The following is a 25,683-nucleotide window of genomic DNA, read 5'->3' on the forward strand; positions in this document are numbered from 1 at the left end:
TCCCTGGTGGATAGGGTGTGGCCATGATGAAGTGTATTGCCAGCCTGATTGGTTGCTAGTTGGCTTAGTTTTTCTGTATCACTAAAAACTTGATGGGTATGTTAGAATGGGGGCAGAGCCCTGATGTGCTTAAGCTGATCTCTATCATAAACTATGACTATCATTTTGGGCATGGTTGGTCGGAAGCTGACTTACTGGTGGTGATGGGAAAAGCAGCTGAAAGTTATGGTATGGTAGTTGTAGAGAGCTGGGGTAGGTGACTCGGCTCTTCTCTGGACCTGCTCTTGTGATGTCTGTTTAGCCTCAGGGTGAGTTCTCTGGGAGTCACGTTACACAGCAGGCAGTGTTGACTTAGCCTACTCAGCCATGATCTAAATATAACTTGTGTGGGTATTGTTTTGTTTTTCATTTTGTTTAGTATTGCAAGATGGAAGTCATATTGGAAGCCTAGTATTGAATGCTTTCCTTTCTAAATGGTTGTCTCTTCCTCCTGTACTATTGCTCTACTGTTAACATTGTAATGGGATGTTTAAAGACAGAAGAGCAGTGGAAGATAAAGGTCTGATTCTCTAGAAGGCAATTCGGTAGGTACCCTGTGACGTGTTGGAGCGGCGGGTTGCGTCAGAACATACCACACTAGGCCCAAACAGTTCCATGTGTAAGAGGTTTAATTGAGAGGGGTTGGGGGGTACTGGCGCAGAAAGAGAGGAGAGAGAGAGAGATGGAGGAAATGTTCTCCTGTGTGTGTGTGTGTGTGTGTGTGTGTGTGTGTAGGTTGTGACGTAGCAGCCACAGGTAAAGGTGGGAGGTGAGCCCAATGGATTCTGGGAATATGGTGGCTGTTGCCCTGGCAACAGGTCTGTGGACCCGTCCATGTATTGCCACAGGCTTTGGATGTGGTGATGCTAACACCCTGCGTGTTTTCTACTCAGACGGCCTTTTAATACAGTCACTGATGCAGTCATTGTTAAATTTGTATGTAGGAACTCTTCCTTATTGAGAGGTGCATGTATGTTGTTGCTGGGTGTCCTTGCTACTGAATCCTGTGAGGCTCGGGTTCTGCCCTGTGTGCAGAATTCCTGAGCCATGTGCTGAGTGTTCAGCATGTCCACCATGATCATGATGCCTTTGAGGGCAGGAGGGGCCATGAGAAGCCCAAGCTCGCAATCACGTGTCTGGAAAAGAAAGAGTCGTTGTGGTTGACACTTGGTTTTGACCTCTTGGAGGTTCAGCATAAGCACCTACTAATATCACTTGAAAGGCAGAGGGTGCCTGGATTCAGTGGGAAGGACGCACACTCGCTGTGCCAGGCTGCTCACTTATACTGTGCACATGAGTGAGTTTTCATGAATTATTATTTTATTGAGACAGGAATCTCTTTATGTATCCCTGCTTAGCCTAGAACTCATTATGTACACCAAGGGTGGCCTTGGATTCACAGATCTATCTACCTGCTTTTGCCTCCTTAGATCTGGGATTAGAGGTGTGTGCCACCACACCCAGCTCATTTCATATTTTAGAAAATTGTTAATCAAACCTGAGAAGCTGTTTTCCAGCATTACATGGTCAGACTATCCAGTGTGACTTCCATTGCAGCAGTTTTTAGTTAATGCAGACCTTAGGAATCTTGTGCTAACCTAGAATGGCATCTTTATTGTATGTCTTGGGATTGATTTCACATCAGTGGGACCTGATTTGGACACCATTTGAAAGGCCCCTCTGGGACTAGAGAGATGGCTCAGCAGGTAAGAGCACTGACTGTTCTTCCAAAGGTCCTGAGTTCAAATCCCAGCAACCACATGGTGGCTCACACCACCCATAATGGGATCTTATGCCCTCTTCTGGTGTGTCTGAAGACAGCTACAATGTACTTAGATTTATAATAATAATTCTCTGGGCCGGAGCGAGCAGGGACTGAGTGAGTGGAGTTGCCTCTGGTTTAGATGTGGTCCATATATACTCCTTTCTTAATTGATGGATCACGTATTGGTCCTATTGGATTATTAAAATACCTGAGCCTGGGGAAATAAGATGGTGGCTGAGTAGATAAAGTGCTTGCTGCCAAACCTGCTATCTTAAGTTCAATCCCATACCCACAAGGTAGACGGAAAGCTGACAGACACAGTTTACCTCTGACCTCCTGTGTGCCAGGACAGCCAGGGCTGCATAGTGACATCCCCCACTCAAACACAACAACAAAACCAAAACAAACCCTTAAGAAATGTAGAATGTTCCATTTGAGGTTGGTGAACATCTGAATTCCCTGGAACTGCAGTTTCAAGGTGAAGGAGGTGAGGAAGCCAGCAGTGTGACTGCTCGGTCCTGTTGTGAACGCTCCCCTGCACCACAGTGTTGGGTTTTGTCCACTTGGTATTATTTACTTAAGGTGACAAATCGCCTTAAAATGAGAAATAATGTTTTATTTCTGAGTTACATTTGAAGTGCAGTGGGGCTCTCTGATTGCTTTCTGTCATCGTTGTTTTTGTAACCTAAATTTGTTGTTTTCCATTGTAAAAGTAGAAAATCCAAGCCAGGCAATGGTGGTGCACACTTGGGAGGCCGAGGCAGGTGGATCTCTGAGTTTGAGGCCAGCCTGGTCTACACAGAGAGACCATGTCAGGGGAAGGAGTAGAAAATCCATCTTAGTCCCATGTGTGGGTTCCATGTGTCTGTGTTTGAAATCATGGTAACTCGTATGTGCTTCCCCTCTTTTCTTATCTTCTAGTGGAACTCACCCTGAAACCTCAGATTCTATTTGTCAGAATCACTGTTTAAAAATAATTACCACAGGGTAAAAGTTCTATGTAAGTGACTGAGGACGTGTGTGGTTGGCCCGCTTCTTCAGCTTGCACTTTGTTAGCAGCTATCTAGGCATGCTCCAAAGTTCTTTGAAACATGTGTATATGGGTGCATGCCTGTACCAGACTATTTGTCTGTGTATATGAGTGTGTGTGTGTGTGTGTGTGCGCGCGCGCGCGCGCGCCTGTGCATGGGTACAATGCGCGCATGTGCCTTTATTAGATCCTATTTATGCATCTGTTTGTCTCTGTGTGCCAATCCCAGGCACTGTGCTTTATGTGTGTTTGTGTGCTCTGTGTATGTGTGCCTGCACTGGACACTGTGCTTTATGTGTGTTTGTGTGCTCTGTGTTTGTGTGCCTGCACTGGACACTGTGCTTTATGTGTGTTTGTGTGCTCTGTGTTTGTGTGCCTGCACCGGGCACTGTGCTTTATGTGTGTTTGTGTGCTCTGTGCTTGTGTGCTCTGTGTTTGTGTGCCTGCACTGGACACTGTGCTTTATACTTAGACAAAGCTGACTTGTATGCAGTATGAATTGTCTCTTTATGCATTCAGTGTAAATATTTAAAAAGGAGAAGTATTTCGATTTTTTTCTTTTTTTCCCTTTTTTTTAAAAAGATTTATTTATTAGTATACATAAGTATACTGTAGCTGTCTTCAGACACACCAGAAGAGGGTGACGACAGATCTCATTACGGGTGGTTGTGAGCCACCATGTGTTTGCTGGGATTTGAACTCAGGACCTTCGGAAGAGTAGTCAGTGCTCTTAACCCGCTGAGCCTCCTCACCAGCCCCAGTATTTGGATTTTTTAAAAGATATGTTTAGAGCAGAAGCCTAAACTAAGGAAAATAAAATTGTTAGTGTGGTTGTTGTGATAAAAAGTATTCAGTGCAGTGGCGGGGACCTGTGTTTGGTCCATGCCAAGATGTACCCCTGAGAAATTACACTGAGCAATGGATTTGGTGTAACAGGGAGCCAAGTAGGTATGGAGATGGGCAGACAGACAAAGGCACTGAGAGAGAGTTGGAGTGGTCTGCAGTCCTTTTTATCTACAGCACACACCTGGCACACCTGGTGATGCTGGCAGGTGACATGAAAGGCACATTAAAAACAACAAGGATAGTTCCTTCGGCTAAAAGTATGCCATTATTACTGAGTAAAAACGCCTTGTCCTCGAATACTAATTCATGTTTTTCTCTTCTGGTGGCTTTGTGTTGCCTTTGTCAGCCACTGTGTTGAAGACATTATTAAAATTGTGACTGGTCAGTCACTGTGACTATCAAACATCTTTCCAGCATGGTCCATGGAAAGGTAGTGGGTTTCTTTTCTGTTGTGGCCTAGCATTTGTGAGAGCAGTGTGCTGGGAGAGTCTGAGGCTGAGCAGGAGAGGGTCTCTGTTTACACACAGCATCTAAGTCTTAACACAGCCTTTGCTGTTTGTCCAGGCTGCCCTCCAACTTCCAGTTGTTTTACTTATACCCTTCATGTACAGGATTTAAGATTTCACCACCATACCAGATTTGATACTACATTTTCAAACTTGTGAAGAAATATTTTTTGATCAGTATTAGCTAAATGATAAGAAATCCACATGTATTTTTAAGAAGTTGATATAGTCAAGCCTTTCATTCAGTGTAGTGATAAAAAGAAAACCTGAGTCAGTTTGTTCAGCTTCATCTAATTATTAACTACTTAATATTCATGACTGGGTAACTGCTCTGTTGTTCAGTTTGTGGCTAAACTTAATAGAACTTGAATAATTAAAGAATTTAATTTAAGGTGATATTTGGCCTTCTGTCTCTTGTGGAACTGGTTGGGGAGAGGCCCATTGTGCTGAAGCATTGCCCAGCAACTCTGGGCCTCCCCGACAGCTTCCCTCTTGTACAGCATGCTCTTACTACACGCGTGTGCGCGTGCACACACACACACACACACACACACACACACACACACACACATGGATGAGGTTGATGAAGTTCCAGTGGGCCCTTCGCACTCCTTGTCTGACAAAATACTACCTAGATTTGGGTTGCCTATAGCTCTGTCAGGTGGCATACACTACCTTTCTTTTTTTTTTTTTTTGGTTTTTCGAGACAGGGTTTCTCTGTGTAGCCCTGGCTGTCCTGGAACTCACTGTCCTGGAACTCACTCTGTAGACCAGGCTGGCCTCAAACTCAGAAATCTGCCTGCCTCTGCCTCCCAAGTGCTGGAATTAAAGGCATGCACCACCACCGCCCTGCACCTTCTGCCTTAAGTTGCTTAACACTGGATAAAGTTAAAATGTTGCTACAGACCACAGTGCAGACCACTTATGCAAGCTTAAAAAAAGTATTGGATTTGAGTTGCTGTGTGTGTCATGTTTTTTAAAAATATGCTGTTGTTTTGCCATTCTCTGACAGACCCCTTATCCCTCTGGACAGAATGCAGGTCCAGCCACATTGGTCTATCCTCAAGCCCCTCAGACAATGAATTCACAACCTCAGGCCCGGTCTCCGGTAAGTAAGCAGAGGTGGTTCTTGCCTCTGTAGAGCTGCTGTGATCTTTTAGTGAATGCTCACTTTGTTCTGGGGAAGACTTACCATCACCATCCTCCTCACTGCCACCACACTGTCCCTGCTGTGACTGGTTAGCATTTGCATTGGCAACAACTTCAAAGCAGTGCTAGTTTACATTTCTTAGGGAGGAGAAGGTAGAGCTGTTCCATGCACTTCCTTCCTTCCTCACAGTCTGGTACATTCGGGTTTTCCTCCTTTCAGTTCTTAGTATTTTACTTGTAATGTTGGGAATTGAGAAAAGTAAATTACAATGATTGCCATGGGAACAGGGGTTTCTGAACCACATCAGCAGACAGCTCTAACCATTCGACAGTACGATCACATGCATGATGTCCACCCAGGCGTGTTCATCTCTGCAGTGGTAAATGAATTGCCATACAGATGTGAGTGCAGTCATCCTTGTTCACCCTCATGTGGATCGCAACATGTCTAAGATGGACTCCAGGCCATCCTCCTGTTCCACAGTACACAGTGGCTTCTGCTCTCCAAGCCTGAGCGTCGTCTCCTTCCCTGCATGTGTAGCTCTGGGCAGAAGGTGTCTCTAACATCTCACTGTACCTCACGTCCCTCCTTGTACTTGAGCTCTGTGGAGTCTTGGAATACAGGATCTTCTTTTTGCACCCCAACCCTGCTTTTTTGCTTGTAGCACAGGAAGGTCATTGCATTAGCTCCTGCTCATTTGATTTCATGCATGAAGTTTGAATTGTTGACATGTTCCAGAGACTTGCTTAAAGAGCTTGGAGAGTCTAGGCTGTACAGAGCGGCCTGTCTTTCTCACCTTTTCCTGCCTTCCTCTCCCTCGGTGCCTTCTTCTCCAGCATCCTGTTCTCAGATCCTGGTTCTCTGCAGTTGTCGGATGAACCATTTTTAGAGTTGTGGGACATTAGACATTGTTGCCTGTTTGCTTGTCTCCTTTTTTGCTGAAATGGTGAACCCCCAATGTCTGGTGCAAGTTTTGTTCTGAGAGTGGTTTGGGAATGTAGATACTTGGCTATTAGAGAGGGTCTGACACCACAGCAGAACCATTCACTTAGCCTCCCTCCCCCATCCTAATTGTTAAGTATGGATGTCATGGTAAGCTCTTACTGTAGAGAAATTTGTGGCCCTCTCCCCTGCTCCATTTAAATGATGTGGAAAGACAGTCAGAGTGAAGTTACATGGTTGGAGCTTGGCGCAAACCCTGACTGAAGAGCTGCATCTCTAAACCAGTTTTCTTGACAGCCCAGCAGAGCAGTGCCAATGCATTGCACAGACACCTGGAAGAGGAGGAAGGTTTTGGAACAGACTCCCGTTTACAGGTCCCTGGCTGGAAGAGGCTGGATAAAATACTGCATTGTAAGCAATATAACAAACGGACTTCTTGCAGGCAGCAGTGCCTCTGGCACTCATTATCTCTGACCACATCCACATACTGGCTGATGAACACAAATGCATTGATCGCGTCTTCTCTGGAAGTTCAGCCTGGCATGCTAGTTCCTGCCAGACACTGTGGGGAGACCATTACAAATTGGGTGGGTCATCCATTGGGAATTAATTAGACAGGAATAATTGGGCTTTACATTTTTCCCCTTGTTTTAAATATGAAGTGGAATGTCTTTTTCAGATTTGAATCTAAAAGATGAATTATAAGGCTTCTTGCCTGCACTTTCCATTTTATAACTGATTATCAAGGGGACAGTTGTCTGTAGTTATCAGCCATTTTTTCCCTGTGGTCATAAACTCCTCAGCTACTATCCTGTTTGCAATTTTTTTGCCATCTCCTCTGGTAGTGACCATCACCACCCGTGTTACTAAAACCCACACACGGCACATTCCATTCCATGCCCCAAAGCAAGGGCAAGACTAGCAGTGCCAGGCTATTCTTGCTTATTGTTCTGGGTCTAGTATCTTTTGTATCTTTGTGTTGGAGCTGGGAGGGTAGACTTGGGTGTGAAGCTTGGTGGGATTGCATTTTCTGTTTCTATACCAAGCTGCCATGTCTAGTCTCCTTCATCCTCTAGCTGCTGGGACAGGCAAGGAGAGGTGTGGGACTGTGCTGAGGGGCCTGCAGCTTATTGAGCAGTGGCAAACTAACTCCATTCTGATTTTGCTGTAACAGGCCATTGGCCATGCATAGTGTAGCCTTTCTGTTCTTCTCCAGTCATCTGCTTTTCCAGTCCTACTGGCTTCAAGTTCCCCTCCCTCCTTTAGGTTCCCTCTGTCTATATTTTTAGTTGATCCATACTATCACAGTTAGGTTCATAATATGGAGAATCTTGTTTCTCATTTTAAAATGCTGACAAGCTTCCCATCTGATCCATTTTCTTGATGGAACTCTTCATACTGCAGTTTATTTTTAAATGGTCTGAGAAAAATAGTGACGCTATTAGAGTCTAATTTGGAATGGGAACAATTTGGCTTTTGTAGTAATCTGTAACTGTTCCATTGGCCATACTCAGTTACCTGTGCATATCAGGGAAAGGTCATGGGTGGGTGGCATTAACCCTGGGTCTCAGTTCACTAGGCTGCTTTCCTTTGTAGTTAAAACCTCACCACCTCAAAGTCCTGCCTTTTAAAAGAAAAAATTTCTATTTTAACACAGGCCAGCAGTGACTACAGTTTGTTCTGTTGCTTACAGCCATCTCTAGGGTCATACTGGTAACACTCCCAAGACAGCCCCTCAGCCCTCAGGACCAATGCAGAGCAGACCAGGGATCTTCCAGGGCCTTCGCAACTGGAGTAGTTATGGTTTTCTTCTTACACATATGTGCACTTTTGTAAGACAGGTCTCTTGACTGGAAATTTGTGGTTGTCTGAAGTTGGGCTCTTTTGTTAGAACCCTGGAAATGGGGCCTTTCTGCAGAATAGTGCTGAGATGGGCACCCTGTGCAGCTCCATGTTTGAAGTGGTTCTCTCTCCAGTTTTCTTCACATGTGTCACCAAAGATCTCTCCTGCTACCTTCTCCTTTCATGGCATACGGATGGTATTGCCTAATCTTGAAACTTGAGATGTCCATAGTGGAGGAACTCACTACTCTGGTCTCATAAATGAATCACTAAAAATTCAAAACCTCAGTTTCTTTAAAAAGGAGAAATTCTAGAGGACTCTTAGCTACCACCTTCTGTCATTCTAAAAAGCCAATTTGCCAGATTTGGTGGCTTTTCTCACATACTATGAGCACGCACAGACTATCAAAGTACTCTTGTAAACACTTGATGACCTTGTAGCCTCTGAAGTAGAATTTCTTGTCAGAAATGTGTTCAGTGGGCTCCCACACTGGGATGGCATGATTCATGGTACTGCTGAACATTTTCAGTCCAGTATTACACAGTAGGGTGAGTTATAAGCTGGGTGTTCCTCTTGTAGGTGAGTGAAGTGCTAAGCAGAGAAGAGGGGCTCTGCAGCCTGCTTCCTCTGCACTTGTGAAGGCACGGGGGCTTCCAAGACAGAGCCTTGCTTAGTTCTTAAATACTGGACAGAACAGCCGAGTGGTTTGTGCTCAGAACTGGGTTTGTGATGTTCTCACTGCTAAGGGAGGGGAGGGAGTTACCTCTAGGTGGCTTTGTATGCTGTATTTTCTCTGTCTTTCTCTGTCTTATTATTAGGGACCAGCTTTTACTCTGATTAATTATGTAGTTCCAGAGGTTTTTGTGTTTGGTTTGTTTTGTTTTTTTCGTTTTTTAAGTCTGAGAAATTGTTCTAAGAGGTGGAGTGGAAGTGCAACAGGAGACTCAGCGTCCCTTCTCTCCTGCCCAGTGTGGGCATAGGCAAGCCCTCCCTCAGTGGGTCTCCCAGGGTTTGCTCCTGGTTGCAAACAGAGTTGAAAATGTGTACTTCTTTCCCATTACCGTACATCTTTAAAGGATGCTATTTTGACTATTCATGTTGGAGACCACTATTCTTTACTGGCTGTTTGCTTTAACATGCCTAGTGTGTGCAGCTTCACTAGTTAACTGCATTTTCTCACACACACACACACACACACACACACACACACACACACACACACACGCGCACACGCCCCAAACCTGTGTGATAGACACCCATTTAATTTAAGGAAAACTTAGTCTGTTTTTGATGGATTTTTTTCTGTGGATACAAGTGTCTGCCATGCTTTTGTAGGGTCACCCACTTCTAGTGTCCTCCAGCTGCACACTTTCATACAGCATATTTGATTTCCATGTTTGTTTTAATACAACCAGCCACCTAGTGTTTCAGGCTTCCTTTTACAGCGTTTTTTTCAGTTTTCCTTTTCTAAGGCTTTATTTATTCTCGAGAGAGTACCCACATGCTAATAGCTCAACAGCTTTTTCCCAGCCTCTGAGTGACAGGGCGCCTGGGCGGTGCTGTAACTGTTGGGTCTTGGTGCCTGTCTGTCACTGTCCTGAACCAAAGCCTTTACTGTTTTGTGTTTGTATTTTTTTCTTGTGTGGGTTGTTATCCTTTAGTTTGTTGTATACTGTAACGTTGCTTTCTGTTGGTTTCTGACTCTTTGTGCCCTTCCTTTTGTGTCTGTTCCCTTTTCCTCTCAGTTTGCAGCGGGGCCTCGACCTGCCCATCATCAGGTACTGTACACTTGTCCCTCACGGTCACCCCGACTAACATAACGTGGGGCTTAGTAGCTGCTGACCCTTAGAATGCTGCCCCCCATGTGACCACCCACTGACTTCCCAGAGCAGCCTCTGTCTGGCCAGGTTGGCTTGACTTTACTTTTCATTACTTTTACTATATTTTGTTTTTTAACAAGCCCATTTGCTTCTTTAGAGCAAGCTTAAAACATTTTTTTTCCTTGAAATGAATTTGAATTTAAGTAATTGTGAAATGTTAGGTATATTAAGTCTTCATGAATTTTATTAATAAACTTAATCTGATGGAGCAGGCAACATTCTAAGGGTTGTTGTTAACATTCTCCTGTAACTGATACTGATGTATAGAATAGCATTAGTGTTTCTAAAGAATTACTAACTTTAGACCTCATAACAAATTAACAACGAGGTGCATTCATTTGCTGTATAGAACTCTTCATATACCTTACTTAATCTGAATGTGTTAACTTATTATTCTATATTATTCTATAAGGTGTTATAGGAAATAACGTTTAAAAAGTCAAACACAAGTCCTGCATTTGCAGATTTATACTAAAGGTAACCTGATTTGAGAAACAAGATTGCTTGCCCTCTCGTCCCCAGGCTAACACTTCATTGCGTGTTCTGAGACAGTTTCTCTTTGGTGGAGAAGGAAAAGCCTGGGTTAATATTAGGGTTCATATTTACCAGTTCTATTGCTTGTGTCCATGAGGCAGCTCTCGCTCTGAGCCTTAGTTCCCTGCTGTGTAAACAGATGAAACAGGAATGTCCAGCTGCACAGCGTCTGTCCCACACAGCGTGAGCAGTCACTCGCTGCTCTCTTACTGACACCTCTGGTGAGCATAGTGCTACTGAGAAACAGGAGGCGGCCCTCCCTGCACTGCCTGGATGCTTTGTTCAGGATTTTCCTCCCTCATTAAATGTGTGTTGCCTCATTTTAAATCTTCCATTGTTCTGGTGATTTGATACAAAGCCCTGTTTCTTAAGATGTAGTCTTAACAATTTGGAGGAGACAGGGCCACCAAATTCTGAGCTATTTTAAGCATGGATATGGCATGGATGTTATTCTTTGGTTTTTCTTTCTCGGCATCGGCAGTGGGGGATATTCAATTATTTCAGTTTGCTGATATACTACTACAAAGACTTTGGACGTGAGCTTCATTCTCCCTTATTAACTCAGGGTTCTGGGTAAGTCACTCACTGGGCTCAGCTTCAGTTTTTCCATCTCTGAAGTGGGATTGATAATGATGCCTCAAAAAAGGAAGAATAAGAAGATAATGCACATGAAGCGGTCAGCAGGATGTATCCAAGTGTGTGCTCGCTTCTACTTACAAATGTAATTCCTTTAGGTTTCATATAATTAATAGTTGGTTTTTAGACTCATTTAATATATAGAGATGTTTTACCTACATATCTGGCTATACTGCATGAGTACTGTTGCTCTTGGAGGCCAGAAGAGGGCATTGGATCCCCTCTGGAACTGGGTTACTGATGGCTGTGAGCAACGTGTAGATACTGGGAATCAAACCTGAGCCCTCTGCCCAGCTCCAGAATTATTAGACGTTTTAAGAATTTATTCAGCTCTGAATAGACAATGCTTTTATTTTATCAGGGTGAAACTAAATTCTCCCAAGAGAGAAACAAGGACATCTGATCTAGGAGCAGAGCCAGTAAGAGTGGGTTGTGGGTTAGCTAGAGAAGGAGATGCCTCCTGATTCCTGAGTCTCTTCCCTTACCTTTGTCTCCCTCCCTCCCTCCCTCCCTTTTTCCCTCCCTTCTTCCCTCCCTCCCTCCCTCCTTCGAGATTTATTTTATCTATATGAGTACACCATTGCTCTCTTCAGACACACCAGAAGAGGGCATCAGCTCCCATTACAGATGGTTGTGAGCTACCATGTGGTCGCTGGGAATTGAACTCAGAACCTCTGGAAGAACAGTCGGTTCTCTTACCCGCTGAGCTATCTCTCCAGCCCACCTTTGTGTTTCTTAAGCATTGGTTTTTTAAGGGAAGACTGCAGTAGCAGTAATTAGGATTGCCCTTGGCCGCTCTTCTCTTCTTGTGGTAGGTAGTAGGAAGTACAGATTGCACAGGAAAGGGTAATTCTGAAACCAAAGCAGTGTTAGTATTCTGACCTCACTCACTCGAGTGACGGACCGTTTCAGGTGGATACTCTAAAAAGGTTTTTGTTCTCGGATAAGTGGAGCAGAAGCTGGAAGGCTTTGTGTTTGTGCTACCTGGGATCAGCTGCAGTGGCCTTGAAGTTTGGATAACTGCACTAAGCACTGGCTCCAGTCAGTCCTTTTCTAAGCTTTCTCTTAGGTATGTGACTCACTTTCAGAAGGTTTTGTGACGTAAGATTGATTTGAGTGGCCATGCCCCTTATATAAAATATATCTCAGGGAAGTGGTTGGCCTTGCTTCCTCTTCTAATAGTGCTTATCTTATAAGATTACAGCCTGCCTTGATTGCTTTCAGTTCTCAAAGAATAAGCTGAAAGTATATTTACAAGCTGTGTAATCCATTAAAACATTCTACTGCTAAATAGAGAGGGTAAGTGTGTGTTGCATTCCTTAGCAAGAAAGGTCTTTGCTTGCTTTGGTCGGATGTGGCATGGAGTTTACTAGTAGCTGAGGGTGTTTGTTCTCTAAGTTATCATTTGTGGATGTGTGTGCTACAGTGCACATATGAGTTCCGGGGACACTTGTATATGGAGTCTGTTTTTCCTTCTACAGAGGTGGCTCAAACTACCTATATTTGAGGGATCAAATCAGGGCCTTGGGCTCGTCCTCACTGCAAGAAGCACTGCACCTGCTGAGCTGGCCCAGCTCCCTAGCCCAGGACTTGAACTTCTTGATCCTTCCGCCTATACCTTCCCCATGCTGAGATCATAGGCAGGTTCCCCACACCTCTGCTATATGCTGCTTAGGCTTGAACCCATGCAAGGAAAGCACCAATGGAGCTCTATCTAAAGTCTCAGGGAAAATACTTTCTTGCCAGGCAGTGGTGGTGCACGGCAGTGGTGGTGCATGGCAGTGGTGGTGCACGGTAGTGGTGGTGCATGCCTTTGATCCCAGCACTTGGGAGGCAGAGGCAGGGAAAATACTTTTTCAAGGTTATTTTTGGAGATGAGTTCCTGGCATATAACATAGGAACCTAGAACGTTAACCTCAGAATACAGAGAGGTCCTGGCTGTTGTTCCTAGTTAGATGCCGTAAAATTAGAGGCTTTTTCATTATACCTCATAGACTTCAGTGGATAAGGTGTAGAGATGAAAATAGAGGTAGAAGATTTGTAGAGTCAAGGCCTACCTGTTGAGACTATAAACAGAGAGGAGGACCATCCCCTGGCTCCCACAGCAGCAGCAGTTCCAAGCAGAAGGTGCCCACACCAGTGTTAGGGTAGCGTAAGACAGCTGGAAGGAAGGGTTTGCTGTTCTGCCTGGGCAGGCAGTCTGTTTGGCTGTAGAGAATGTGTGTGAGGTAATCAGTTGTGGAAAACCATCATGTAAATTGGAGTATGTTTAGCAATCTTTGTCCTCTATGTACAAGTCAGTCCCACCCTGCCTGTTTCCAGACACGCCCCTGGAGATAGTGCTCTTTCCGTTGGAGACTACTGAGTCTGTGCCCCTTCTCCCTGCTAAGTCAGGTAGACATAGCTTTGAAGGACTCATTATACAGAACAGCACGCTGACAGCTTCATAATGAAGCTCTTCGGGGACAAAGTGCATACATAAACATTTAAAACAAAAGTGTTCCGTGGGTCTTGGAGGCTGCTGTGTTTTAGGCTCAAATTGAAGACACATTGCTTACTACTGCTGGTTTGCTTTTTCTAGATAGGATCAAAGCAAGAATAAGACGTAGCTTCAGAGCCGAGCGTAGTGGTGTTTGTCTTTGATCTCGGCACTTGGGAGGCCCGTGCAGGTAGATAGATCTCTGTGAATTTGAAGATAGTCTGGTCCACATAATTTCAGGACAGCCAGGGATACAGAGTAGAAATCCTGTCTCAACCCCTACTTCTTGGCCTCCAGAAAAGGACAAATTGGCCTGGGAACTGGACTGGCATTCCATGTAGACTTCACACCTAGGGTGCTGAGACAAGTGCATCCCAAGCTGCAGGCCAGCCCGAGTACACAAGGAGTTGAGGGGGTTTGCAGCCCCTTAGGAGGAACAACAATATGAACTAACCAGTACCCTTAGAGCTCCCAGGGACTAAACCACCAACCAAAGAGTCCACATGGTGGGACTAATGGCTCCAGCAGCATATGTATAGCAGAGGATGGCCTAGTCGGACATTAATGGGAGGAGAGACCCTTGGTCCTGTGAAGGTTCTGTGTCCCAGTGTAGGGGAATGCCAGGGCCAGGAAGTGGGAGAGGGTGGGTTGGTCATTCAGCTCATGTTTGGGCATTCATGTTAGTGAGAGTTTATGTGTGTAGATTCTGAAGTTGATCCCACCATGTTCACAGCAGAGAATCATCTGCAGTTGGTCACATGCTCTTTGATTATGTGGTATTGACAAATGCTGTGTAAATACTATGTTCACAATGGTTGGCTCTTAGTGTGAGCATAGGACGAGCTGGCTAAGTGAGCTGGGACAGCGCTGAGGAGGAATTCTGAAGTGTGTGCATTGTTGTGGTGGCTTGGTTTATTTTGCCAGAAGATAAATCTTAGCCAGTTGGCTTGTGATTTTTTTTTTTTTTTGGTTTTTCGAGACAGGGTTTCTCTGTGTAGCTCTGGCTGTCCTGGAACTCACTCTGTAGACCAGGCTGGCCTCCAACTCAGAAATCTGCCTGCCTCTGCCTCCCAAGTGCTGGGATCAAAGGCTTGCACCACCACTGCCCAGCAGCCTGTGATTTTTTTTTTTTTCTTTCTTTTCTATTCACAGGCTTGAAGGTTTTTCTACTAAGAAGTATACTGTTATGATAAAGGCTGTAAGGCTGCCTCTCGGGCCACACCTGGGGCATAGCAGAGTTTAGGAGAAATGACTAGGATAGTGGAGTAGGTATGGGAGCTAGTCACGGGGGAGGTGGGGAGGCAGTGAGACAAGTGCCTCCTTTGGCAGCTACCACTTGTTAGCCTCACTACTGACTGCCCTTGGCGCTTGCTTTCTTACCTATAAAATGGGTAAAGATACACTTGTAAATGACATGACCTAGAAGTTTGATAGATTTTCTCTGTGGGCGTTTGAGGTTTAAAGTATTTGGAGTATATATAATAAAGGTCTCTGGTGCCTCCTCCCTCGTGTGTGTGTGTGTGTGTGTGTGTGTGTGTGTGTGTGTGTGTGTGCGCGCACATGTACTGTACACCTATGCTTAAGCCATGGGTGTATAGTGGCCAGAAGAGTGTATCAGATCCTCCCTGGGGCTGGAGTTGGCTGCCACTGGGAGCTACTTGCCACGTGTGCTGGTAACCAAACTAGGATCCTCTGGAAGATCAGTAAGTGCTTCTGACTGTTGAATCATCTCTCCAGTCCCTCCCAAGCTATTTTAAAACTAGGAATGAAGTGTTCTTAGAGGATGTTCACTCCCAGACTCTTCCTCCTGACAGAATATTTGGGGTCCATTCTCTTCCCCCTGCTGCAGCTCCTGGTGGCAGGACTGTTAGCAGAACTTTCTGTGGTGAGCGGTATTTCCTCTGCATACCTTTCACTCCTGTAGCTCCTGGCTACGTATGCTACTGATCACTTGTAATGCAGTGGCACTCATACTAGTGAGAGTTTTATTACTGAGAAGAGATGTCATGACTGGGCATCTGTTTTAAAGAAGAAGATTTAGTTGGGGTTGGCTTATAGTTTCTGAAGTTTAGTCCGGCATCATCATGGCAGGAAGCATGCCAGCCTGCAGGCAGCCATGGTGCTGGAGAAGGAGCTGAGAGTTCTACATCTTGATCTGCAGTTATCAGAAGGAGACTGTGCTGCACTGGGTGTAGCTTGAGCATGTAAGACCTTAAAGCCCACACCCACAGTGACACAAGTGACTCCAACAAGGCCATCCTTCTTATTGGTGCCACTCTCTATGGACCAAGTATTCACACACATGAGTTGGGGGAGGGGGTCCTATTTAAACCACCACAGCAAGTTTCCGATAACTTTGTGAATTGTCAGTTACACAGAAGGGTTAGATCAAACCGTGAAGTTAGGAATAGACAGTGAATGAGGGGAGAGATGATGCAGACTGAGTACTTTGGAGCCAGTAAAAAAGCCTTCAGTGTCTGACACTCATGTAAGTACGACAATTATCTGTTTCACTGCCCAAGTTTCTTATACTCGTTTTAATAAATGGTAACTCACTGCCATGCCCATGCCCACTCACCTGAAAAATAGCCCGTATTTCTTGCATCACTATTAAATAGAACCTATTGAACGGTTAGGGAGGAGTGTTAAAAACAAACAAACCTGTAGGCAGTACTGGCGCACACCTTTAATCCCAGCACTTGGGAGACAGAGGCAGAGGCAGGTGGATTAATGAATTCCAGGACAGCCAGGGCTACACAAAGAAACCCTGTCTGGAAAAACAAAACAAAACAAACCTATCTCAGCTTCTATCTTGTGTTTCCTGCTGGCACAGTTTTTCTAGTCCTATCCGTGTGTAGATGTGCTGTATGTGTGCATGTATTTGTGTATGGGTGTGTATGTGTATGTGATTGTGTTATATGCGTGATTGTTTTATGTATGTAATTGTGTTCTGTGTGTGATTGTTTTATGTATGTGATTTTGTTCTGTGTGATTGTTTATGTGTGTATGTATGTTTGTGTCTGTCTACCTATATGTTCAAGAGGACAGATAGGCTCCCGTTAGCCTGCCTTTGTAAGGCAGTTTGAGTAGGTCTTTCAGATGATGTGGCAAGCATGTTCATGCATGTCAACAAGTGCCTGTTTCTTGAAAAGGCATAGTTGGTCTTGAGGATAGAAGCTATCTTCTTGACTGGGAGACAGAAATTGTATGAAGGAATCAACGCCTCCTTTCTCTTAGCAGGGTTAGTTATGATTACAGATGTCTGTATGTTAGTGTGCTAGATAAAGACTCCACTAAGTCCCCTCTGACTTTGAAATTAATAGACTTCTTGTGGTTGATCTGAACTGAATAGATTTCTTGTGCTTGATTGCTTTCTATGTCACTAGCGGTACTACATACAAGAGCCAACAGTCCAGACCTAGAGCCCAACCCCAGCTGATGAGGAGCCCTCAGCCCTCTGGTAAACTCTGATCCTTTGTTCGGATCTGTGGTATCAGCAGCAGCACGTGCCTTAGAAACGAGCTGTGAGCGTGAATTAGTGTTACAGAGAAGCTTTTGGGCCAAGGCTGGTAGCTCCTCAATGCTGGAGAGAGCTCATCTGTTGTTACTTAATTTGTCCACATCGATGGATTTTTATGCAGTTTCAACATTGAAATAATAAAAATGTCTCCTGTTGGTATAGCTACACATTTGCGCTGTGTCATCTTGGCTTGGCGCACTTCAGGAGTTTCATTAGAAACACTTGGGTTGGAAGTGACTGAAGGAAACACACTGTTCAGAAACCCTTTTGAGTAAGGTAATCAGTTCTTTTATTGTGCAAGCTTGTTAAAGATCCTTCAGAGTAACTGAGAGACTGGTCACACAAGCGCTTGTGTATAGGATGTAGAAGAACTTGCCTTGTCTTTTTCAATATACTTGTATGTAAGCTAAGCAGTTTCTTGTCTTCTCTCCTTTGCTACCCTACAACACGACTCTTTATGGGAGTGGGAGTTAGTGTGTAATGTCAGATGATGAACTAGCAAAGGAGATAGCCCATTTGGGGTTTGTTGCTCAACTTCATCTAGAGTTCCTGGGAAGTGATTTACCTCAGGCACAAATCTCTCCATCCTTCCACATCCTACAGTGTTCATAGTCGAGTGGGGGATGATGGCCCCTTCTTAAAGCCAGTCATATTTTCGTACCTCTTGATGCATTGTCAGTTTACAACACAGATTTATGAAAGTGGGGCTGTGTCTACTGGCAGAATGGAGTGTTCATTTCATCCTTCCTGATTGCAGCAGACACAAGTGGTGTCTGTCCCTATAGCTGTCAGTAGAGATAGACAACCAGGGGACTTTTGTTAGAATCTTAACACTCATCTCCCAACTCTTAATTCCCAAGATAGCAATTTGTCTCTTGTCTTTTTTCATCTCCATCAGCTCCTCCTTTGGGCGTCTCTGCTGGGCTCCTCACTCATCTGTTCTGCTTTTCTGTGCTCTGATCTCTTTAGGGCTTTCCTTGTACAGAGGTTGAATGGGGGTGAGAACTGGGCCCCACATTACAGTTCTTCCACGTTAGCATAAGATGAAAAGTTCTGTACACACCTGGAATGCCTGTTAACAAAAGGATGGAATATGACTCGAGAGAGCCTGAAGTCAAAATCAACTCTCGTGTCCAAAATCAGGAGGCAATTCAGGGGCTTTCAGAGCTGGACCAGTTTTTTCAGTTTTGTTATTATAGCTCTCTGATTAGAGCTATATTGTTTTTTTGTTTTTTGTTTTTTTAATACCCTATTTAAGTTAAGGCTAGACCGTTGTAAGATAGTCCCAAGGGTACTTTTGTTACCAAGCACTTTTTAAAAGGTGTTACAGAAACTGCTAGAACGATTTTTGTCACTGGATTTTATTTTTTTAAATTTTCAACTGTATAAGTAGAACTTTCATTCTAAATGTGCTTGAGTCCTGAGTGGAGGGGTGTCCTCCTGAGTCCTGAGTGGAGGGTTGTCCTCCTGAGTGGAGGGGTATCCTCCTGAGTCCTGAGTGGAGGGTTGTCCTCCTGAGGTTCTAGTTCGGTGTCTTTTCCCCGAGCACTGAGTGGAAGTTGGTTTTGTTGAGCTGCATGCTGTGCCCTGCCCTGTTACTGACCTGTAAGCTTTCCCATCGGCTTTCTTTCTGTTTCCTGCTTCTTGCTTCATAACTGAAGGGAGGATTCAGACCCATCCAGGTAACACACTGCTGCTTCTGCATGGCCTTGTTACTGCTCTGTCTTCCTGTTATTTTACAATGTGATTGCTAATGAGTAGATGCAGTCATACTGGAGATTGAATCTAGGGTTGGAGTTTTAAGCATGTAGTGGGAACTGTGCATTATTACAGGTCGGCTGGCATGGGTGGGCAGATGGGCAGGGGGTGGGCGGGGGCTAAGGTCTGCTCATTTTAGACTATTCTGAAGCTTACTTAGATTTTCCACTATTTTTGCAGAGTATTTTAGAAAGCAGAATTGGGATGGGCTTTAGAGTGTGGGTGTGTCACTGTCTTGACAGGCTTCTTTCTGTATGTGACAACTTTATACATGATTTTAATTTGGTTTGATGGACTTGGATGAAAATACTTATGTTCATGTAGTATTTTACAAATGGCTGGTAGGTTTTTTTTAGGTACACTACTTGTAATTCTCTTAATCGTTTGATTTTGAGCCACTCTCTCTATTCAGAAGTCCTTGCTTTTTATAAAATAGAGTGTTTAGAGAAATACCAGTTACTTTGTTGTATTTGTTGTAGATATTAAAATTAATAGTTATGGCGCATGGCTTAAACTTTTATATAACTGAGGCCTAAGCAGTGAGACTGCCTTGTTTTTAATGTATTAACATTGATCAGAACCTGACTCAGTGTGGAATGTATTTTGTGATCTTAGTTATTATATCTCCAAGTAGATGAGTTTAGTAGTGGGGGAAAGGGAGAAAACGTAAGGTATTATATCTATATATTGCCTTTTGGAAAAAACACATTTTTTTATCTCCATATCCCAGTTTTTCCAGAGGCCTCAGATCCAGCCTCCCAGAGCTGCCATTCCAAACAGCAGTCCTTCCATTCGTCCTGGTGCACAGACGCCTACCGCCGTGTATCAGGCCAATCAGCACATCATGATGGTTAACCATCTGCCTATGCCATACCCAGTGCCCCAGGGGCCTCAGTACTGTATACCACAGGTAAAGGGACAGCCTGGGTCTAGTAGGATAGGGGTGGGGCGGGGCAGTAATCGATGGCCTGAATTTTAGTGGTGTGTGAATTTTTGTATTGATTATATGTCTAGCCATTTTTTTGGTCAACTTTAATAAAACTATATGAAGATTTTTATACAAATTTACAAGTTGCTGTATGAATTATTTTCCAACATCATTTCTTCCTCACAATGGCTGGCTGCTTTAAAGTGCACCCGGCCAGCCTCTCTCCTGTGGCATCCTTCATGGCATTCGACAGACTAACCTTAGGTCTCTTTTCAGTGAGCCTGGCCACAGTGAGAGCACAGCCTCGTCAGGAGACCTTTTCTCTTTTGCTACCTCTCCTGAAAGCAAGCACTAGGATGTCCTGTAGAGTTTCTCTGCACATGGTGCTTTATTTTCTGGAAGCTTCCCTGTGTCACCTGCATGTGTGCTCTCTCCTAGTACCGCCACAGCGGCCCTCCGTATGTGGGGCCTCCACAGCAGTATCCAGTTCAGCCGCCCGGCCCGGGCCCTTTTTATCCTGGACCAGGACCTGGGGACTTCGCTAATGCTTATGGTAAGTAAGGAATCACCAGGCTGCTCCTATTCATTTGCCATGCTCGCCTTAGTCTTTGCTGCTCACATTAGCTATTGCCGCTTAGAGGTTCAAAGGTTTTTTAAATAAAATCTTATAAACGATTTTGTCTTGAGAGCTTTTTTTAGAGAGTAGCTTACAGGGAAATTATTATAAAAATATGTGTTGTCAGTGACACCCAAAGGGCTTGTCATCCTGTTGGATTCATGTGGCAGGTCTGGGCCTTTTCCACCGTGTAACTGTCAGGCACATTTTTATGGGGAAAGTAGATGGGGAGACAGGTTCTCACTGGGTACACTGGGCTGTCCTTGAACTCGGAATCCTCCTGCTTCAGCTTTAAAGGTGTTTTCTGTACAAAGACACAGATACAAGCTAATAACTGGCCCGTGAGTTCATAGGGAACTTAGAAATCATGCAGATAGATAATTGCGGAACGCTCAGGCTGCATGTGACACTTGTTTCATCCCACAGCACGGAGCTATAAGGAGGAAACTCCAAATACCAGGAAACCAGAGCTTAGGATTCAGCCAGCAGTGGTCTTTCATAGTGCTGTGGAAAGACGGCACTGCAGCTTTGACTATGGATTAACACAGTAATCCACTCACTGAGCTCATGCCCCCAGGCTTTAGTGGCATTGTGGTGGCTTTGCCATTACTTGCACTGGAGTAACTCAAATTTTCTTTTGGTGGCAAGATTCTTAGAGTATAAAATCTTTCTTTTGTATGGGTCATTACTGCCTCATAATCCTGTTTCAAAATGGTTTATCTTATAATATCAACTTTTTCAAATATGTAGATCAGCTGTGTTAAGCTGTAGTCTTACAGTAAGTATTGTTATCCAAATCTTCTAAATAGAAAAACAGATTTGCAGAGTAAACATGCTAAAATTAGTATTTCTTGAAATCCCATGTTGCAAAGGGAATATGCTCTGATTGACAGACCTGCTTTCCATGATTTCTCACTTAAGTATAGTGTGCAGCGTCCTCACAGGTTCCTAGAGAGATATCAGACTCTGAAATGGTGTGCTAAATTATTTCTGTGTGTTGGAGCCAGTGTTGGCTGTGGCTCTTAGTGTACCTCTTGCATCCTACATAAGAAGTAAGGTGTAGCTTTCAGTCTTTTCTAGCCGGGCAGTGTTGGCGCACGCGTTTAGTTCCAGCACTTGGGATGCAGATCTCTGAGTTCAAGGCCAACTGTTCTACATGGAGATTTCTAGGACAGCCAGAGCTTCACAGAGAGACCCTGCCTCAAAAAAGCAAAAACAAAAGTCATTGATTTTGTTTGTTTGTTTGTTCTTTCTTTCTGATCCAAGTTTTAGCTCAGATGTCACTGACCTCTGGTCCCTTTAAGGGATCTCTTTTCTGAAAATAAATTAATAGGCATGTGCTGTAGGCATCCAGTGGGCAGAGCATCATCCTCACTGTGTTACTGTGTCAGTAACCAGGCCAGTAGAGAAAACTCAACAACCGCAATGCAGAAAGCTACAGTGGCTCATAAATAACACGGAGCAGTGTGATCCTTTCTTCTCCAGTTATTTAAGTGGGCATGTAACTGTTTCTAACATGCGCATTATGATTGGGCATCCAAATGACCACATACCTTTCCCCAGCTTGCTTCCTCTATGCTCTCTCCCTCTCCCTCTCCCTCTTCTTCTCCCTCTCTCTCTCTTTCCCTGTCTCTCTCTCTCTTCCTCTCCCTCTCCCTGTCTCTCTCTCTCCCCCTCTCTCTGTCCCTGTCTGGCTGTCTGGCTATGTTGGCATGTGGACCACGGAACATATGGAGGTCATAGGTCATCTTGCAGTCATGGTTCTTTCCATTTTATGGATTCTGGGGATCTAATTATGTTGGCAGTGCTCTTACTCTCTCCCAGCCATTTGGTCAGTCCTTCCTTTCCTATCTTAAAAGAAAACCACAATTATTTGTTTATTTTGAAAATAGTATGGTCTGGTTTTGGAATGAATCATAACTGATGTTACTCCTCACATCCTTCCATTAGCTGTGAAATGCTAATGGCCAGTTAATGCGCTTTGAGTTCTGGCTGCCCCCTGGTCCCCGAGGTTGTAGACATCTCATGTCCCTCATGACGGACTGTGGCGCTCTTTCCTCCTCCTTGGCTCCTCCTCTTACCTTGCCACTGTCAGCTACTTTTTCTTCTTCCTTGGTGTAATTCAGAGTAGATATGGTATAGGGTACAGCGCTGTGTTCCAGTTCGTACGTCCTTGTCTCTCCAGAGGAGACCCAACTGCTCTTCTATCATTGAGTTACATTCCCACCATTTTTAAAAGATGTATTTTCAGCCAGTGTCTTAATGAGTTGGTTTCCGCATTTATGATTCTACTTCCTCAGCCTCTGGGAAAGTAGAATTCTTGAAATGTTTTTCAATTTTGAGAAAGATAGAGGCCAGAGCACTCATAGGCCAGCCTCAAAGAGTAATGACCCATGCTGACAGCAATTTTAGATTCTTGACCAAAAGGATATGGTTAGTGGTGGTAATGCTGATGAAGAAGAAGAAGAAAGAATTTGCTTGCTACATGGCAGGCCGCCTTCGCTCAGCCTCTTGCAATCCAGTCTACCCTGTGTCTTCTTTCTTGATCTGTTTCCCTCTGGCACCTTTCCACTCTTTTCCTGAGCCTCTGTAGAATTCTGGCTCATTGAGCTGCAAGGAGCCCTGTAAGGCCATTTGAGCTGTGCTGTGATCAGGAAAGTGGTCTTCCAATAGCATTTGTTTTCTTCTCCAGGAAAAAAATAAAATAAAAAGTAAAAAAATGCCATTGCTTTATGGTGATATAACTGAGGACACATGATCTCTTTATTCTGTTGTGGCCAACTACATATTTAATCACCACATGATCTTCATTCCTATGGCCAGTGCTCATTTTCATGTGTTTTTAGCAGAACTGTGATGTATCGTGTTGTATTATTTTAGAATGTAGTCAGTTTCTTGTACTGTTCAGGTCCTGGACATGCTCTACCAACTGTATGTACCCTGTGCTGAGCCCATGCTTTGTGCCCAGTTGATTGGTCAGCTGTTTGGTGATGTGTGACTGTCGCCTTCTCACCAGTCTGTTCACTCAGTCGCCCTTCTATATCTAAGTCCACTTAGCTTGGGAAGTCTGGCCATGTGGGCGGTCTGCCTCCTGCCCTGTATCGAGTGTTTAAACCCAGTTTGAGGGTCTGTGTTGTGTAGGAGCTGACAGCATGCTTGCTTCAGGGGCACAGCTGATGAGTTTCTTTCCATTGAACTTTCTGAAATGGTAGCCTTGCCCTCTGCTTAGATCTTTTCCAAATTATTTCCCAGATGCCACAGATGCCCAAAGAGCCTGGCTGGCGCTGTGCCCCACCCTGCTCCTGGGAAGCCACATTTGGAGATGACTCCAGGGTGATGACTGAGCGTTTTGCCTGGTCACCTTGTCTCCGGGCGTTTCTTCCTGTGTACTGGACCTCAGCCCTACCACCTGACCTGAGGATTAGTCACCAGGGAGGGGGCACCAACTTTACATCCAGTTCTTACCAGTAATTGGGGGTGGAGAGCTTCCAGTCTCTTGTGCAGTTATGGCCTTGTTTCCTTCTTTCTCGTTTAAGCAAACTTTACTTTGTAGCTCTGGCAGATTTGGAACTCTGTGTAGACCAGGCTTACCATGAACTCACAGAGATGCACCTGAGCGCCAACTGAGAGCTGGGGTTGGACTCAGGCACTGCCATTCCTGGCTCAGCAAACTTTTTTATGGAAAACAAATTCATCTCTCTGCACAATCATTTTTCTTCCTTCTTGTTGCTTAGCCTTCATGCTTACAGAGCTATGTGCTCTCTTGTATCTGTTTGTCTATTTGAGTTTTTGAGACAAAGTTTTCCTCTCTAAGCCAGGCTGGACTCAATCCCAGGACCTTGCTGCCTCACTTTGTCAGCGCTGGGACTGCAGCACCCCTGACTCCCCAGTGCTGCCTCCTGCTTGAGGATCTCCAGCTGTTGCCTTTGATTCCCTCCCTCTCTGCAGGTGTTTCTTCCCTCTGTGAACTCTGACATGGGTGTTGTCTTGTGGTTCTTTGTCTGTCTTTATTTTCTGACTTGTTTAGTCCTATGGTTTTGGAGTTTTCATCACAAAAACCTTTCCTAGTGCGGTGGTGCACACCTTTATTACCAGGCACTCGGGAGGAAGAGACAGCCAGATCTCTATAATTTCCAAGCCAGTGTGCTCTATTTCGAGAGTTTTCAGACAGCCAAGGCTACACAAAAAAAACCCTGTCTCTGAAACAAGATAAAAACAAAGCCTTTATTAATTACAAAATAATCAGCTATAGATGTTGAAGGTGCAGCTCATTTGGCACAGTGCCCGTTTTATATGTACAAAGCACTAGGTTTCACCAGGAAAGCCATGTAAAGCAGGTGTGCTGAGACAGGCTTCTAATTCCAGCATTGTGAAGGTTGAACTAGGAGGGTCAGAGGTTGAAGGACGGCCTTGATTGCATAGCGAGATCTGTGTCAGCCTCACACGATGCTGCCCTGCCTGCGGGGGAGGGTAAGCAGGCTTCAGTAGGGTAACTAGTTCATGTCTGTCCCGAGACTGCAGTTCCAAAATGGAAGTCTTTCTTCTTTCTTTCTTTCCTTCCTTCTTTCTTTCTTTCTTTCTTTCTTTCTTTCTTTCTTTCTTTCTTTCTTTGTTTCTCTTTTAAAGATTTATTTATTTATTATGTATATATAAGTACACTGTAGCTGTCTTCAGGGTGTCAGATCTCATTACAGATGGTTGTGAGCCACCATGTGGATTTGAACTCAGGACCTTCAGAAGAGCAGTCAGTGCTCTTAACCTCTGAGCCATCTCTCCAGCCCCAATGGAAATCTTTCTAATCCAGGCCCTTTCTTCTGTATTTCATGTGTTGTTGAGCAGTTCCCTTGTTCTTCCAATAAAATAAAAAAATAAGTAAAATAATAAATAAATAAATAAATAAATAATAAAATAAAAAAGACCCATAACATTTTTTTTTCCAAAATATGTTTTTTCTATATCGTCCAGTCATTCAGCAAATCTTTTGGTTGTACTTTATAACTCTGCACTTCTACCCACCCTTTTCTCTTGTGTGCCACAATTTGATAGTACTTAGAATAGTATTGTAAGTTTGGATATTAACAGACCCTTTATGTCTAAGTCTGGGGAGAAGAAAATGTTGGCAGTTGGATGACCCCAGTCCGCCTTTTAACTTTGGTTGATATTGTGGTAGGTGAGTGTGGTGGGTGGGAGCAGGAGGGGGCAGGTAGAGGG

The 25,683-nt window shown here is 44.3% G+C and overlaps 1 protein-coding gene across 33 annotated transcripts in view; it reads left to right on the forward strand.

The window, feature by feature from the left end:
* Eif4g3 (eukaryotic translation initiation factor 4 gamma 3) overlaps positions 1-25,683 on the forward strand; it is a 217,147-nt gene that overhangs the window by 83,036 nt on the left and 108,428 nt on the right. For 6 of the 33 annotated variants that reach the window (XM_031379178.1, XM_031379150.1, XM_031379155.1 and 3 more), the window contains 6 exons: positions 5,199-5,294; positions 6,576-6,689; positions 9,867-9,899; positions 18,832-18,852; positions 19,659-19,838; positions 20,295-20,409. In XM_031379178.1, coding sequence (XP_031235038.1) covers positions 5,265-5,294; positions 6,576-6,689; positions 9,867-9,899; positions 18,832-18,852; positions 19,659-19,838; positions 20,295-20,409 — 493 coding nt within the window. In that variant the 5' untranslated portion in view covers positions 5,199-5,264. Of the gene's footprint in view, positions 1-5,198; positions 5,295-6,575; positions 6,690-9,866; positions 9,900-11,532; positions 11,591-18,831; positions 18,853-19,658; positions 19,839-20,294; positions 20,410-25,683 lie in introns of those variants that run through there. The other 27 variants (XM_031379179.1, XM_031379161.1, XM_031379170.1 and 24 more) reach the window with 14 other exon arrangements.

The sequence above is a fragment of the Mastomys coucha genome, unplaced genomic scaffold (genome assembly GCF_008632895.1).
Source record: "Mastomys coucha isolate ucsf_1 unplaced genomic scaffold, UCSF_Mcou_1 pScaffold18, whole genome shotgun sequence".
NCBI lineage: Eukaryota > Metazoa > Chordata > Mammalia > Rodentia > Muridae > Mastomys > Mastomys coucha.